Genomic DNA, 13305 nt, shown 5'->3' with positions numbered 1-13305 from the left:
CTGTGAAAATTTCCTTGCTCTGTTAAACATCATTTGGGAAATATAAAAAAATAAAATAAATCAAAGGGGGGCTAGTAATGCTGACTTTAAATATATGTATATTTCACTGTTGCGACCCCAGATTAATAAAGGGACTAAGCCAAAAATAAAATGATATAATGAATGAATTTATTTTTTATTTATGGAAAATTCAGTGTAAATGCCCAGTAACAATAACATTTTACTAAATTTAAAATTGAAATGGGTCACTAGCTTCATTTATTAAAAGAGACCAGAAAAATAAAGAAAAGAAAAACAACAATATTTTAAAGCCTTAACATTTGTTTTTAATATATATATATATATATATATTTAGAGCTCTGGATGGGGATTTATTTTATTTTATTTATTAAACGACCAAATATATTGTTTTTTTAACATCAACCCCAACCCCAAACTTACCACACACTAACACAAAAACCATATAAATTGTTTTAAACTGTCACAAAAAATATTATATTGAATGTGAGGATCTGTATCTCATCTAGACTTGAATGAATAACCTTGTATGTGTATATTATATTTAAATCTTATATTCGAAATACGGATCTATCGTACATTTAATTTAATTTCGATCTTATATTTTGCTCTTTCTCTTCTTTGTAAAAAGAAACTACGCGCCAAAGTTACTACAGCGAAGGCTTGACTCATGCATATTCAATAGATCCTTCTGACGTTGCTTAGTAACCTTCCTGAAGCGCCCAGTCACGTTACTTCATTAATATTCATGATTCAAACCTTCCCCATAGAAGGACTTTTCAATTCGCCGTCTGAATGTCGCCCACTCATCTGCCAGCAAATCAGTGAGGCTTACCGGCGTACGTCATCATGCGTAATTAATATTCATGACCCACGGCTAGAGCGTAGTACTGTAGGAAGCTCTGCTTTGCTGCCTGCGCCATGTTATCTAAATAAAAATGGTTGTGTAAGCGCATCCCACCTCTTTTATCAACACTGCATCTGGACAAAACAAATGCAGATTTCTTGGTTTGTTTGAGTTTCTTGTTTCAGTTCCTGATCTTGCGATTTAGTCTGACAAACAGTGACATTTAAATTAGGAACAGGTTAAACCATGCTGTTCTGTTCAGTGAGTTCAGATTATATCGAGTTTCTCTTTAAAACTGATTAATTTATTATCGATATTATTTGTGATCATGTGGCTTGTATGATTATTGCCCCCTCTGGCGGAAAAAGGGAGAAAATGCATCTAAATAAATAAATAAATAAATAGGGTTTTTTTATATAGAAAGCATGATGGATTCAAGAGACTTATGCATCCTTTCCAAAAATAAATAAATAAATATCAAAATATGGGTGAAGTATGAGTGTCTCCATCTACTGATGGCTACTTCCAGCAGGATAACGCAGCATGTCATAAAGCTCAATCATCTCAGACTGGTTTCTTGAACATGACGATGAGTTCACTGTACTCAAATGGCCTCCACAGTCACCAGAGCTCAATCCAATAGAGCAGCTTTGGGATGTGGTGGAACAGGAGATTGGCATCATGGATGTGCAGCCGACAAATCTGCAGCAACTGTGTGATGCTATCATGACAATATGGAGCAAAATCTCTGAGGAATATTTCCAGTAGCTTGTTGAATCTACGCCAACAATGATTAAGACAATACTGAAGGCAAAAGAGGTCCAACCTGGTACTAGTAAGGTGAACCAAATAAAGTGGATGGTGAGTGTAAATGTGATTCTCTTTGAAATTATGAATAAATTCTTTCTCACAAATTGATTAAAATAAACACAGTGGTTTAAAGGACGATTGCAAAAAATAAATCTTTAAGATGACAATTAATGAGTATCTTGGGCTCAAATTGTGACACCTTTAATTGTCATCAAATGAATTTTAAATATGCCTAATAATGAGCAAACATTGGCATTTATTGGGTGTTTTTAGATCAAAATAAATAAATAAATAAATAAATAAATAAAGTGGGTGTTTTTGCATAAAAGTCCAAATTTAGTTTGTTTATGTCTTTTGAGTGTTTTCTGTTAAAACTGTAGAAAAAAAAATAATTTTCAGTGAAAAACAAATCAGTCCACATTCATTTTTGCATATTTTTAGTTAAAAAAAAACAAAATAAGAGTCATTATTATTTTTGTTTCAGAGAAAAGTTTTACATTATTTTTCATGTGCTTTCTGTAATAAAATATATACTATATATATATACTATAAATATATAATATATACAGTCAAAATTATAAGCCCCCTTAAGTTAATTTTGTTTCAGATACTCTACAGAACAAACCATCGTTATAAAATAATTTGCCTAATTACCCTAACCTGCTGAGTTACCCTAATTACCTAATTAAGCCTTTAAATGTCACTTTAAGCTGTATAGAAGTGTCTTGAAGAATATCAAGTCTAGTATTTACTGTCATCATGACAAAGATAAAATAAATCAGTTATTAGAGATGAGTTATTAAAACTATTATGATTAGAAATATGCTGAAACAATCTGCTCTCTGTTAAACAGAAATTGGGGAAAAAATAAACAGGGGGGCTAATAGTTCAGGGGGGCTAATAATTCTGACTTCAACTGTATATACATACATAAATAAGTTTTTTTGTAGAAAAAAAAATCAGTCCACATTGTAGTTTTTACATATTTTTTACAGTGTTTTCAGTAAAAAAATAAAAATAAAAAGTCTTTATTATTATAATTATTATTCTTGTTTCAATTCTTTTGTAAAAAAAATTGGGAAAATATGAGTCATATTATAATGAAAAAAATACAATATTATTGTTAATGCAATAAAAAAAATATTGTTTATTGCAGAGAAAAAATTATTTAAAAATCAAATTATTTTAAAAATATCTTTCAGTAATAAATTATTATTATATTATATAAGTCATTATATATATATATATATATATATATATATATATATATATATAYAYATATATATATATATATATATATATATATATATATATATATATATATATATATATATATATATAATTTTTTGTTGTTGTTGCAGAGAATTTCCTTTGAAATACACTTTTTATTTCATTGTTTACATTTCATTTGCAGAAAAAAAATAATGAAGTCCACATTCTATTTGCCATATCTTTGCACCAATAATTACTTCTATAATAATTCTAAATGTGTAATTAAATGCACACCATATCCCTATTTTAAGTCTGAAAGTGTCCAAAACTCCTCTGTGTTTCTGTGAGGCTTCAGCAGATGCGTGTTTGAGTGTTTGGACACAGATGTATAACAGGAGGTCAGTGAGGTTTTAGAAAGACAGTTTATTTAGCATTGGGCAGAAAGGGGCATGAGAGATTTGGCAGGGAGCAGGGATGCGTTACTGCTGGATACGGCGGATGGACTGGATCTGAGGAGTCTGGGAATGAGAACCGAACTCACGGAATTGTTTGTACTCGCCACAGTGGCGGTCGCACTCCATGATGTACTGGTATCCACGGTAACCAGGGAACTGGTAGCACACAAACCTGCCAGGGGGAAAAATAGACAAGCGGAGATCAGAGATGAGGAGTGAAGCCGAAATCACATAGGGAGAGTGATGAAACTGTTCTACTTTTAGTAGTTTGTGGCTAATTTACAAATTCATAGAGTTCAGTCGTATATTTCCCCCCCAGTCCAAACACATGCACTATAGGGGAATTGGTGAACTAAATTGGGCGTAGTGTATGAGTGTGTGTGTGTGTGAATGAGTGTGTATGGGTGTTTCCCAGTATTGGGTTGTGGCTAGAAGGGCATCCGCTGAGTAAAACATATGCTGGATTAGTTGGCGGTTCATTCGGCTGTGGCGATCCCTGATGAATAAAGGGACTAAGCTGAAGGAAAATGAATGAATGAATTAATATAATTTTCATAAATTATAATATGAAAAATATAGAATTATTTTCTTTTTTGCATAAAAAGCTTGTAAATAGTACATATTCTTTTTGTTTTCATGTCTTTGAGTGTTTTCAGTAAAAGATTGTAGTAAAAATCTAAATTTCAGTAAAAACAAATCTGTCTACGTTCTAGTTTTTGCACATTTTGCTGGGTTTTCAGTAAAATAATAGGAAAGTAGAGTCATTATTATTATTTCAGTTTTTCAGAGAATAAATAATAAAAAAGCACATTATTTTTAATGTATTTTAGAGTTTTCAGTAAAAAAATCAATAAACCTTTCAGAAGAGAAGTACTTAAGTAAAAAAAAAAAAAAGATCCACATTCTAATCACAACTGGAGCTGGAGATGAGCAGATCATACTAAAATAAATGAATGAGATCATGCACATTCATATGAATTAGTCACAAAGTTTAAAAAAAGAAAAAAAACATTAAAATATTAGAAGAAAAAATCTAATAAACACTCCACATTATATTTGTTTACCTTTGAGAGTTTTCAATTAAAAATCTGTACATTTCAGTCATAAAAATCAGTCCACATGCTAGTTTTTAGGATAAATTAAGGCATTATTATTATTTTTGTTTTTCAGAGAATAAATAATAAAAAATGCACATTATTTATATCTATTTTAGAGTTTTCTATGAAAAATATATATACTTTTTTTGCAGAGAATAAAATAATAAAAAAGCTTCACATGTCAATCCCAACAGGAGATGGAGATGAGCAAATCATTTAAGATATTAGAATTACAGTGTACAAATGTATACCAATTACACACTGAATTAAATAGTAATATATATATATATATATATATATATATATATATATATATATATATATATATATATATATATATATATAAGTAAAAGAGTAGTAGTAAAAAAATGTGTAAATTTCATTATAAAAATCTGCTGAGTTTAAAAAAAATTTAGTTTAAAAACAAAAGTCATTCTAAAAAAATATATTGTTTTTAGTTCCAGATTCTAATCCCAACCGGAGATCGAGATAAGCAAATTGTGCTAAACTGTTTAATGAGATGCAAATTTAAGCATTAGCCACTAATTCTGAATTGGCAAGGATAGTGTTGATAGAGCAGAAACAGATACTCACGCTCCGGACTGAACACGCAGAGAACCCACTTCGTTGTTGCACCATCCCATAGCCTGAAGGGAAGGATAATCGTCGCTCAGCTCGCCTTTACGGCCCAGGTAATTCTCCCTCTCGTAGATGGTCATTCTGCACTCCCTGTGGTTCTGCAGAGAGATGAATAAATAGAAAATAAAGTTTTTAAAGTAGATGTTGTATCAGTATGTTAGTTTTAACGATATCCATAAGCTAGTGTGCTTCAGTACAGTGACAACGTTCACATTTAGAAGAAATACATTTTAATATTCACTCTGATCTGATCAAAGCAATGCCCAAAACCCATTGATAGCAGTTTTTGTGTGAGTTTATGTGTGATGTGATTGGCTGAGCTGGACTTACGGCGCAGGAGATTGGTCTAAAGGAGGTCATTCTCTCGATGTGGTAAGCATTGCTTCCTCCAAAGGAGTCGCACTGAGGATATTCTCCACGCTCCAGCACAAACTGATGACCCTGGTAAGAAGCGTGCTCATAACCGACCCACCTGTGGAGAAACACACAGCGGTTAAACATCTGTGCAAAAACTCAACAATAAACTACACAGAAACTATCTTTTCTTAGTATCTTAGTACTTTTCTGATTTTATGTCCAAGAAAGTTACTAAAAAGCAGTTTTAAACAGTGTGTTTTTATTTATTTGTAATTTTATTTAAAATTTATCTTAATTAATTTATATTTAAATATATTTTACATGTATTTTTAAAAATATTTATTTACTTTTATTCATATTCTTTATTTGTTTATTATTTATTATTATTTTATTCAATACTGATTCAAAATAAAGCTAAAATAAAATCTTATTTACCAAGAAAATATAAAGCATGAATGGTGTGAATAAAATTAAGTGAAATAAATAATAATAAATAAAATATAATATCAAATGTCAAAAAATGAAATAAACATAAAAATGACAAAAACATAATGGGATAAATTTAATCTAAAAATAATAAACCAACAACTAAAAACTGTGAAAGCTTATCTAAAATATTAACATAATACTATAATAGTGTAAAAGAAGATATATATATTAGAAACATTTACCCCAGAAAATAATATTTTTCTCCAATAGTCTGTTTATTGACTACTTTAAAGAATATTTTACAGAATAGCATGATTAGATGTTATTTATTAAGTAAAATAATAAAACAAATTCTAAATATTATATTAAAACATGCTTAAAAATAAATAAAACATTTTCCTTAGCTACAAAATAAAGAAAAATAATAATAAAAGTAACTCCATGCCTTACAGTTAATGTGAAGTAGAAAGACTGAATTAATTTGCTCTTGTAAATCACACTTCAATAATCTTTTTCTTTAAAATGAATTCTTGGCTACAGCACATTAGCGTTTCATTTCAGCCCGACCTCATCCTCCCAACATCAAAACATTTTCCTAAGTGACCTGCCTGATCAAATTAAGGTCATATAAATGAATGCCACACAGAATAAGGACACGGTTGTTACACAAAGCCAAGAATCACCGCTACCATTGCTCAAATTTAGGATTAGTGACTGAAAAAACAAAGAATTAAATGTTTGTGTTTAACTTCTGGCACTTAAGCACTGCCTGGGATATGATCATGGTGCGAATTACAGGGGGGATTAATAACCGTGCTAATTAAAGCTTAATCAACCCCAGAAGGACATCAAAACAAAATGTAAACAGATCAGTTATTTAATAATACGAAGAAGTGTTTTTCATCTGTATTTTAAATAATACTAATAATATTTACAATAATAGATACTATAAATATACATTTAACCACCCCTATAACGGATCATACCATTGTGAACGCATAATCGCGCCAATCATTTTGTGCGGGAAAATCCTTCAACAGTCTAACCGGCTGATCTACAGCACCGATTGACATCGTAGGTATTCACAAGACACTTTTCTCCTAAAATAGGTGTTTGCAAATACATATATTCTTAAAGTAAAGTCAAATTACACTATAGTTTGTATAGTTTGATCTAAATTAACCTAATTATAGCTGGATATTTTGTCCTCTTGGATATTTTGTCACCCAATTTCTGTTCAACAGAGATTTTCTTCAGCACATTTCTAATCCTTTCTCTTTGTCATGATGACAGCACATAAAATTAGACTAGATATTCTTCAAGACACTAGTATTCAGCTTAAAGTGACATTTAAAGGCTTCACAAGGGTAATTAGGGTAAAGTTAGGGTAATTAGGCAAGTCATTGTATAACAGTGGTTTCTTCTGGAGACAATACATAACAAATCTTGCTTAAAGGGGCTAATAATATTGACCTCAAAATGGGTTTTAAAAAATTAAAAACTACTTTTCTTCTAGCTTAAATAAAACAAGTAAGACTTTCTACAAAAAAATATATAAATATGTTAGAGGAAAAACTGAAAAATTCCAGAATCTGTTTATTATAATTTGGGAAATATTTGATAAAGAGAAAAAATAATAATTGGAGGGTGAATAATTTTGACTTCGTAATGGAGTAAAACTGTGTAAATGGCTAGTGTAAAGACTCACGCTCCACTCTCCACCCTCAGTGAACGCACGCTCTCGAAGCCAAACTCCATCACGTTGCAGCACTCGGAGGTGAACTCATGATGACGGCCCTGGAAGCACTCCTCATCATACACGATGATCTGGAAGACAGAGGTTGGGCACCTTTAAAGATTTCAAGCGCAAAGTCAAACTTGTGCACACAGGTGAAAAAATACTACAGTAATGTTTATTAAATATACACTGTTTTAGATCCATACTATATTAAAGTACTTGAGTTAATCTGTTGTGGTGATTCTGCAGTTGCTATGGTAACACAACAACTATAGTAATGTGAGCAAATAAATCGGTTGTGGTGATTCTATAGTCGCTATAGAAACACAACAACTATAGTAATGTAAACAAATGAATCTTTTGTGGTGATTCTGCAGTTGCTATGGTAACACGAAAACTACAGTAATGTTAGCAAATAAAACTGTTGTGATTCCATAGTTGCTATGGTAACCAATAACTATATTAATATAAGCAAATAAATCGATCGTGGTGATTCTATAGTCGCTATGGGAAAACAACAACTATAGTAATATAAAAAATAAATCTGTTGTGGCGATTCTACAGTTGCTATGGTAACAACAACTATAGTAATATAAAAATATATCTGTTGTGGCGATTCTATAGTTGCTATGGTAACCAACAACTATAATAATATAAACAAATGACACAATACTGTCATTTTTTACAACTATACGATATATTATATTACAACACACCACAGTTTATTGTAGTAAAAACTAAAGTAAACTACAGAATTTATTACGGTTTATCAGCTCACTACAGTTAATAAATAATTACGTATTAACTGAACAATAGTAAATTAGTATAATACACTTTACTATAGTATGGCTCAAAAACAGTATTTACTATATTTACTATAGTATGTTTTTCATGTGGGCACACACGGGATGTACACTAAGTAGCCTACAAGTTATAAACAATTAGCAATGCGAATCCCTGTGTTCACATTTATAACAACTCATTAACCCTTTATTGGATGAAGAAGAACCATATATGGTAACTTCATTGACGTTGATTATTAAGGGCCGGTGTCCTGCATATTTTAGTTCCAACCTCAATAAAACACACCTAAACCAGCTATTCAAGCTATTTTTAGGTATACTAGAAATTTCCAGGCAGGTTTGTTGGAGGTAAATTGTGTTGGACACCCCTGTTTGGGTGTCTTGTAATAACCACTAATAACCCTCCAGGGGAATTTCCATTGAGTATTTTAATTAGTGTCCTATAATGAGTTAACTTAATGTAGGAAGAATTGTTATTGAGAGTTTTGAGCTTACTGCCACATCAGCTTCAATGGCTGTTTCATGGCAAAAACAGACCAAACTTGGCTAAAGTCACACTAAATGTTAATTTCATGCAAAAAAGTCCATGCTAAATCTTATCTTCAAGGGAAAGTCGTGAAGTTAAGACAATATTAACTTCATAGGAAAGTCAAATAAAGCCCTAATTTAATCTTTAAGAAAAGTAAAGTAAAAATCTCATAAATAACTTAAATTTCATGCCAAATATGTTTTTTAACAGTGTGACTTGTAAAGACCAAAATAAATATTGTAAATGAAAAAATATCCTAATTTCATGCAAAAATCTAATCCATAATGTAATGCAAAACCTTCATTTTTACGTACACGATGCACACACACAAAAAAAATCACATTAATGCTTAATTTTTTATTTTGGACTCACGTTTTGGAGTATCCAAGTTAAATGTAAAATCTAGTGTCTCCAGTAAATGTAGTGCCTCCTATAAGACATCTTGTATAAATGACCTTATCATAGCTTAAATCAAAAGAACAAATTCATTTTCTTCCTACTAATGGCTGGGTTTTAATATTTGAGCACTGATCGCATTCTGCTTGCCATATATTTTTAGAATATACAATAAATATTTGTTAACAATTTCAAGCCAAAGGAGTGGTCTTGTACAGCTAAAAATAATGATACCAGAAATCTCGTTAAAAATTTGGCTCTATCTCTTATATTAAAAAAAGATGGATAAAAGCATCTGTTTTTAATTTTAGTAAAACAAACTTAACTTAATTAGCTCAATAATTGCAGTCCTATATTCTGAAGTAGAAAAACGGCAGCAGTGTTTTCCGAAACAACAAAGGCTTATAATCACTTTATACAGTATACTCAAAAAACACTGTGACTGATCAGTTCCAATAATCAGTTTTTAAAGTATACTAAAATAACAGCGTAACTAATCAGTTCACAGATAAGCACATTAACATTACATTTTAACTGTCTTTGTACATGAAATAGTAATCTTAAGTGACCCGCATGGGTGAATTAAGGTCTCATGAAAATTTGATTTCATGTTAAAGAATATAAAGCAATGAAACCACATGAAAGATTAATTTCATGCAAAAAAAAAAAAAAAAAAAACCTAATAAAAAATAAATGCATAATAAACGCTCCAAAAATAAAACATTAATTCTGAAATTAATGCAAATTTTTTTTATTAATTAAAATTATTTTTTAAATTATTATTAATATATATATATATATATATATATATATATATATATATATATATATATATATATATAATACAAAAAAGTCACATGGATCGTTGATATGTAGAAATCTTAATTTTATGCAAGAAAATGTAAAAGATGCAAAGAATTTAAATATAAATTCATTTTATGCAGAAAATGTCAGCTCAAAAAGCTTTTTAAAAAGTACAAATTAGAAAAGAAAAAAATACACAATGTTAAATTTATGCGAAAAGCAAAGCAAAAAAGACGACACAAAATTGGAACTTCATGCAAAAACACATGCATGCTGGAGAAAGCAAAACTGCAAAAAATGCCATACAATATGTTAATTTTTATGCAAATAAAAATTTTAAATCATACAATAAACTTAAATCTCATGTAAAAGATTACTTTTTTTTGCAAAATATTACTTTTTAAAATAAATAAATCAATAATTGCATGCAAAGAAATCAAATGAATCTTAATTTCATGTAAAAGATCTAAGAAAGATCTAATGTAATGCATAAAAGTCAGTTTTTGTTATAAAATTAAACCTTAATTTTATGCAAACAACACAATTAAAAACTGCTCACATTAAACCTTAATTTTCTACAAAAAAGCAAGATGCAAATGTCAATTTCATACAAAAACACGCATGATGGAGAAAGCAAAGCTGCAAAAAAAGTCACGCCAATGTTAATTTTACAGTCAAGTAAAAATTACAAATATTACAATTAAACTTAATTTCATGCAAAATATGAAAGATTTAAAATGAGATTTCATAATAGAAATTTGCAAAAAAAATGAATTCTAATTTTATGTGAAAGATGCGAAAAGGATCACATTAAAACTTAATTTAATGCAAAAAGAGTCAGTTGAAACTATTTTTTTATGCTAAATAACAAAAATGCTCACATTAAACCTTAATTTCGTACTCAAAAAGCAAAACGGCAAAAAAGTTTATGCAAAAAAAAAATCTCACTACATCTTAACTTCATGCAAAAACACATGCATGCTGGAGAAAGCAAAACTGCAAAAAAGCATCAGACAAATTGTTAATTTCATGCAAATACAATTTTATCCAAAAGAAACATTTTAATCTAATGCAAAAGAGTACTTTTTTGATGTGATTTCATAATACAAATTGTAAAAAATAAATTAGTAATTTCATGCAAATAAATCAAATTAATTAAGTATGTGAAAGATCCAAAAAAATATCACATTAAATGTTAATTTGATGCAAAAAAAAAACATTGCAAAAAAGGTGACACTACATCTTAACTTAACATCCTAATGCAAAAACACACGCATGATGGAGAAAGCAAAACACAGCAAATGTTAATTTCATGCAAAAAAATCTCAAATTCAAAAGAAAATTCAACAAATATTACAATTAACCTTAATTTCATGCAAAATACAACCATTTTAAGTGTGATTTCATAATAGAAATTTGCAAAAACAACAAGAAGATAAATAAATCATTTCATGCAAAGAAATCAAATGCTAAAACTTTAATTTTATGCAAACAACATTATTCAAAAATGCTCACATTAAACCTTAATCATTCCTAAAAATGCAAATGTTAATGTAATGCAAACAAAAACACCACCAATTTAATCCAACACAAAAGCAAAATAAAGAAAGGCTCACAATAAACCTTAAAATCATGCAAAATTAATCGATTTAAAAATGCTAATTATACTAATCAAATACAAGCAAAACCTTGCAGATGACAGCATTTATTTCTTTCAGATCTTATGCATCTCTTTATGCCTGTCATACATACCTTCCAATGGCCAGAAAACTTGGTGCAGTGGTGAGTCATCTCGTCTGCTTGAAGAAAAGCAAAAAAAAACCTCAAATTTAACACATAAAACCTATTAAAATAATTTAAAAACTCAAATTAAACTCATAACTACTATTAAATAAAAAAAAACTCAAATTAAACATATAACTACTATTAAAATAATAAAAAAACTCAAATTAAACACATAACTGCAATCAAAAAAAAAAATTAAACCATAACTACTATCAAAATAAAAAAAACTCAAATTAAACACATAACTGCAATCAAAAAAAAAAAAATTAAACCATAACTACTATCAAAATAAAAAAAAACTCAAATTAAACACATAACTGCAATCAAAAAAAAAAAATTAAACCATAACTACTATCAAAATAAAAAAAACTCAAATTAAACACATAACTGCAATCAAAAAAAAAAAATTAAACCATAACTACTATCAAAATAAAAAAAAAACTCAAATTAAACACATAACTGCAATCAAAAAAAAAAAAAATTAAACCATAACTACTATCAAAATAAAAAAAAAACTCAAATTAAACACATAACTGCAATAAAAAAACAACAACCTCAAATTAAACCATAACTGCAATCAAAATAAAACAAAACTCAAAATAAACACAACTACTATCAAAATATTAAAAACTCACATTAAAAACGTAACTAATATCAATAATAAATGAACAAGCCGATCTGTACATCTCTAAACAGCAACATGAACATTACAAAAATCCTCAGTTTGAGCATGTGCAAACTTTTCGGAGCCGTTCTCACATTATCAGACCAAACGCAAAGGCTTCTCGGTGTCAGTATGAATAAATGAGGGAGGTTTTTTGGGGACAGAAACGGGGGCCGTAGCGGAGCAGAACTCACCTCGCTTCGATGCCCTTGGGACGTCCTGATGTGAGAGTGAAAGCTGGGCATGTGCATGGTCCCTTTTAAAGCCTCCCCTGGCAAAGGGCCCAGCAAAAGCCCCGGGTCAGCAGCGAGGGAGGAGTCTGCCATTGTCCCATGCACAAAGCAGGGGTTAAATGTATACAGACTGGAGAAGTGCAAACGCCACACTATCAGCTTCTACATCCACAGCCGGACACACATGTACAGTCTATAGGGAGGAACATCTACAGTCATTATCTGAAAGATTCTCATCTCTTTTTAACTTTAACCCTTGTGTGCTGTTCACATTGACTCCCCTTTGGTTATGTTGGTGCGGTTTTTGCCTCATTGACTTCCATTATAATCACATTTATTGATTGCAAAGCCATGACGGCAGATCATCATGTTTTCTTGATTGTTGCTGGTTTTCTCAGTTGAGGTGAAATTTGCGATTTCAAAATGTCAAGTTTTTAAAAAATGCCAAAACATTTACCCAAAATATGTCAAAATAAGATTTGTCACCAA

At 29.8% G+C, this 13305-nt stretch overlaps 1 protein-coding gene across 2 annotated transcripts; it reads right to left on the bottom strand.

Moving 5' to 3' along the window:
* Positions 1 to 3290: 3290 nt before the first annotated feature.
* Positions 3291 to 12815, bottom strand: cryba4 (crystallin, beta A4). Of its 2 annotated transcripts, none has more exons than XM_009305688.4 (6): positions 12778 to 12815; positions 11887 to 11933; positions 7573 to 7691; positions 5409 to 5550; positions 5034 to 5176; positions 3291 to 3514 (listed from the first exon to the last, which is right to left on the bottom strand). In XM_009305688.4, the coding sequence occupies exons 2-6, from the start codon at positions 11923 to 11925 to the stop codon at positions 3367 to 3369; spliced, it is 591 nt and encodes a 196-aa protein (XP_009303963.1). In that variant the 5' UTR covers positions 11926 to 11933; positions 12778 to 12815; the 3' UTR covers positions 3291 to 3366.
* Between the last annotated feature and the right edge of the window lie 490 nt (positions 12816 to 13305).

Source organism: Danio rerio, chromosome 10 (genome assembly GCF_049306965.1).
Source record: "Danio rerio strain Tuebingen ecotype United States chromosome 10, GRCz12tu, whole genome shotgun sequence".
In the NCBI taxonomy this organism is placed as follows: Eukaryota; Metazoa; Chordata; class Actinopteri; order Cypriniformes; family Danionidae; genus Danio; species Danio rerio.
This window is presented reverse-complemented; position numbering and strand designations above follow the sequence as displayed.

Excerpts from the sequence above, each read along its gene's own strand:
- cryba4 (XM_009305688.4), bottom strand. The coding sequence starts at position 11,925 with ATGACTCACCACTGCACCAAGTTTTCTGGCCATTGGAAG. Across the intron at positions 7,692-11,886 it reads AGTTTTCTGGCCATTGGAAG|ATCATCGTGTATGATGAGGA; the intron begins GTATGTATGACA and ends TCTGTCTTCCAG. Across the intron at positions 3,515-5,033 it reads CTGCGTGTTCAGTCCGGAGC|GTTTGTGTGCTACCAGTTCC; the intron begins GTGAGTATCTGT and ends TCCCCCTGGCAG.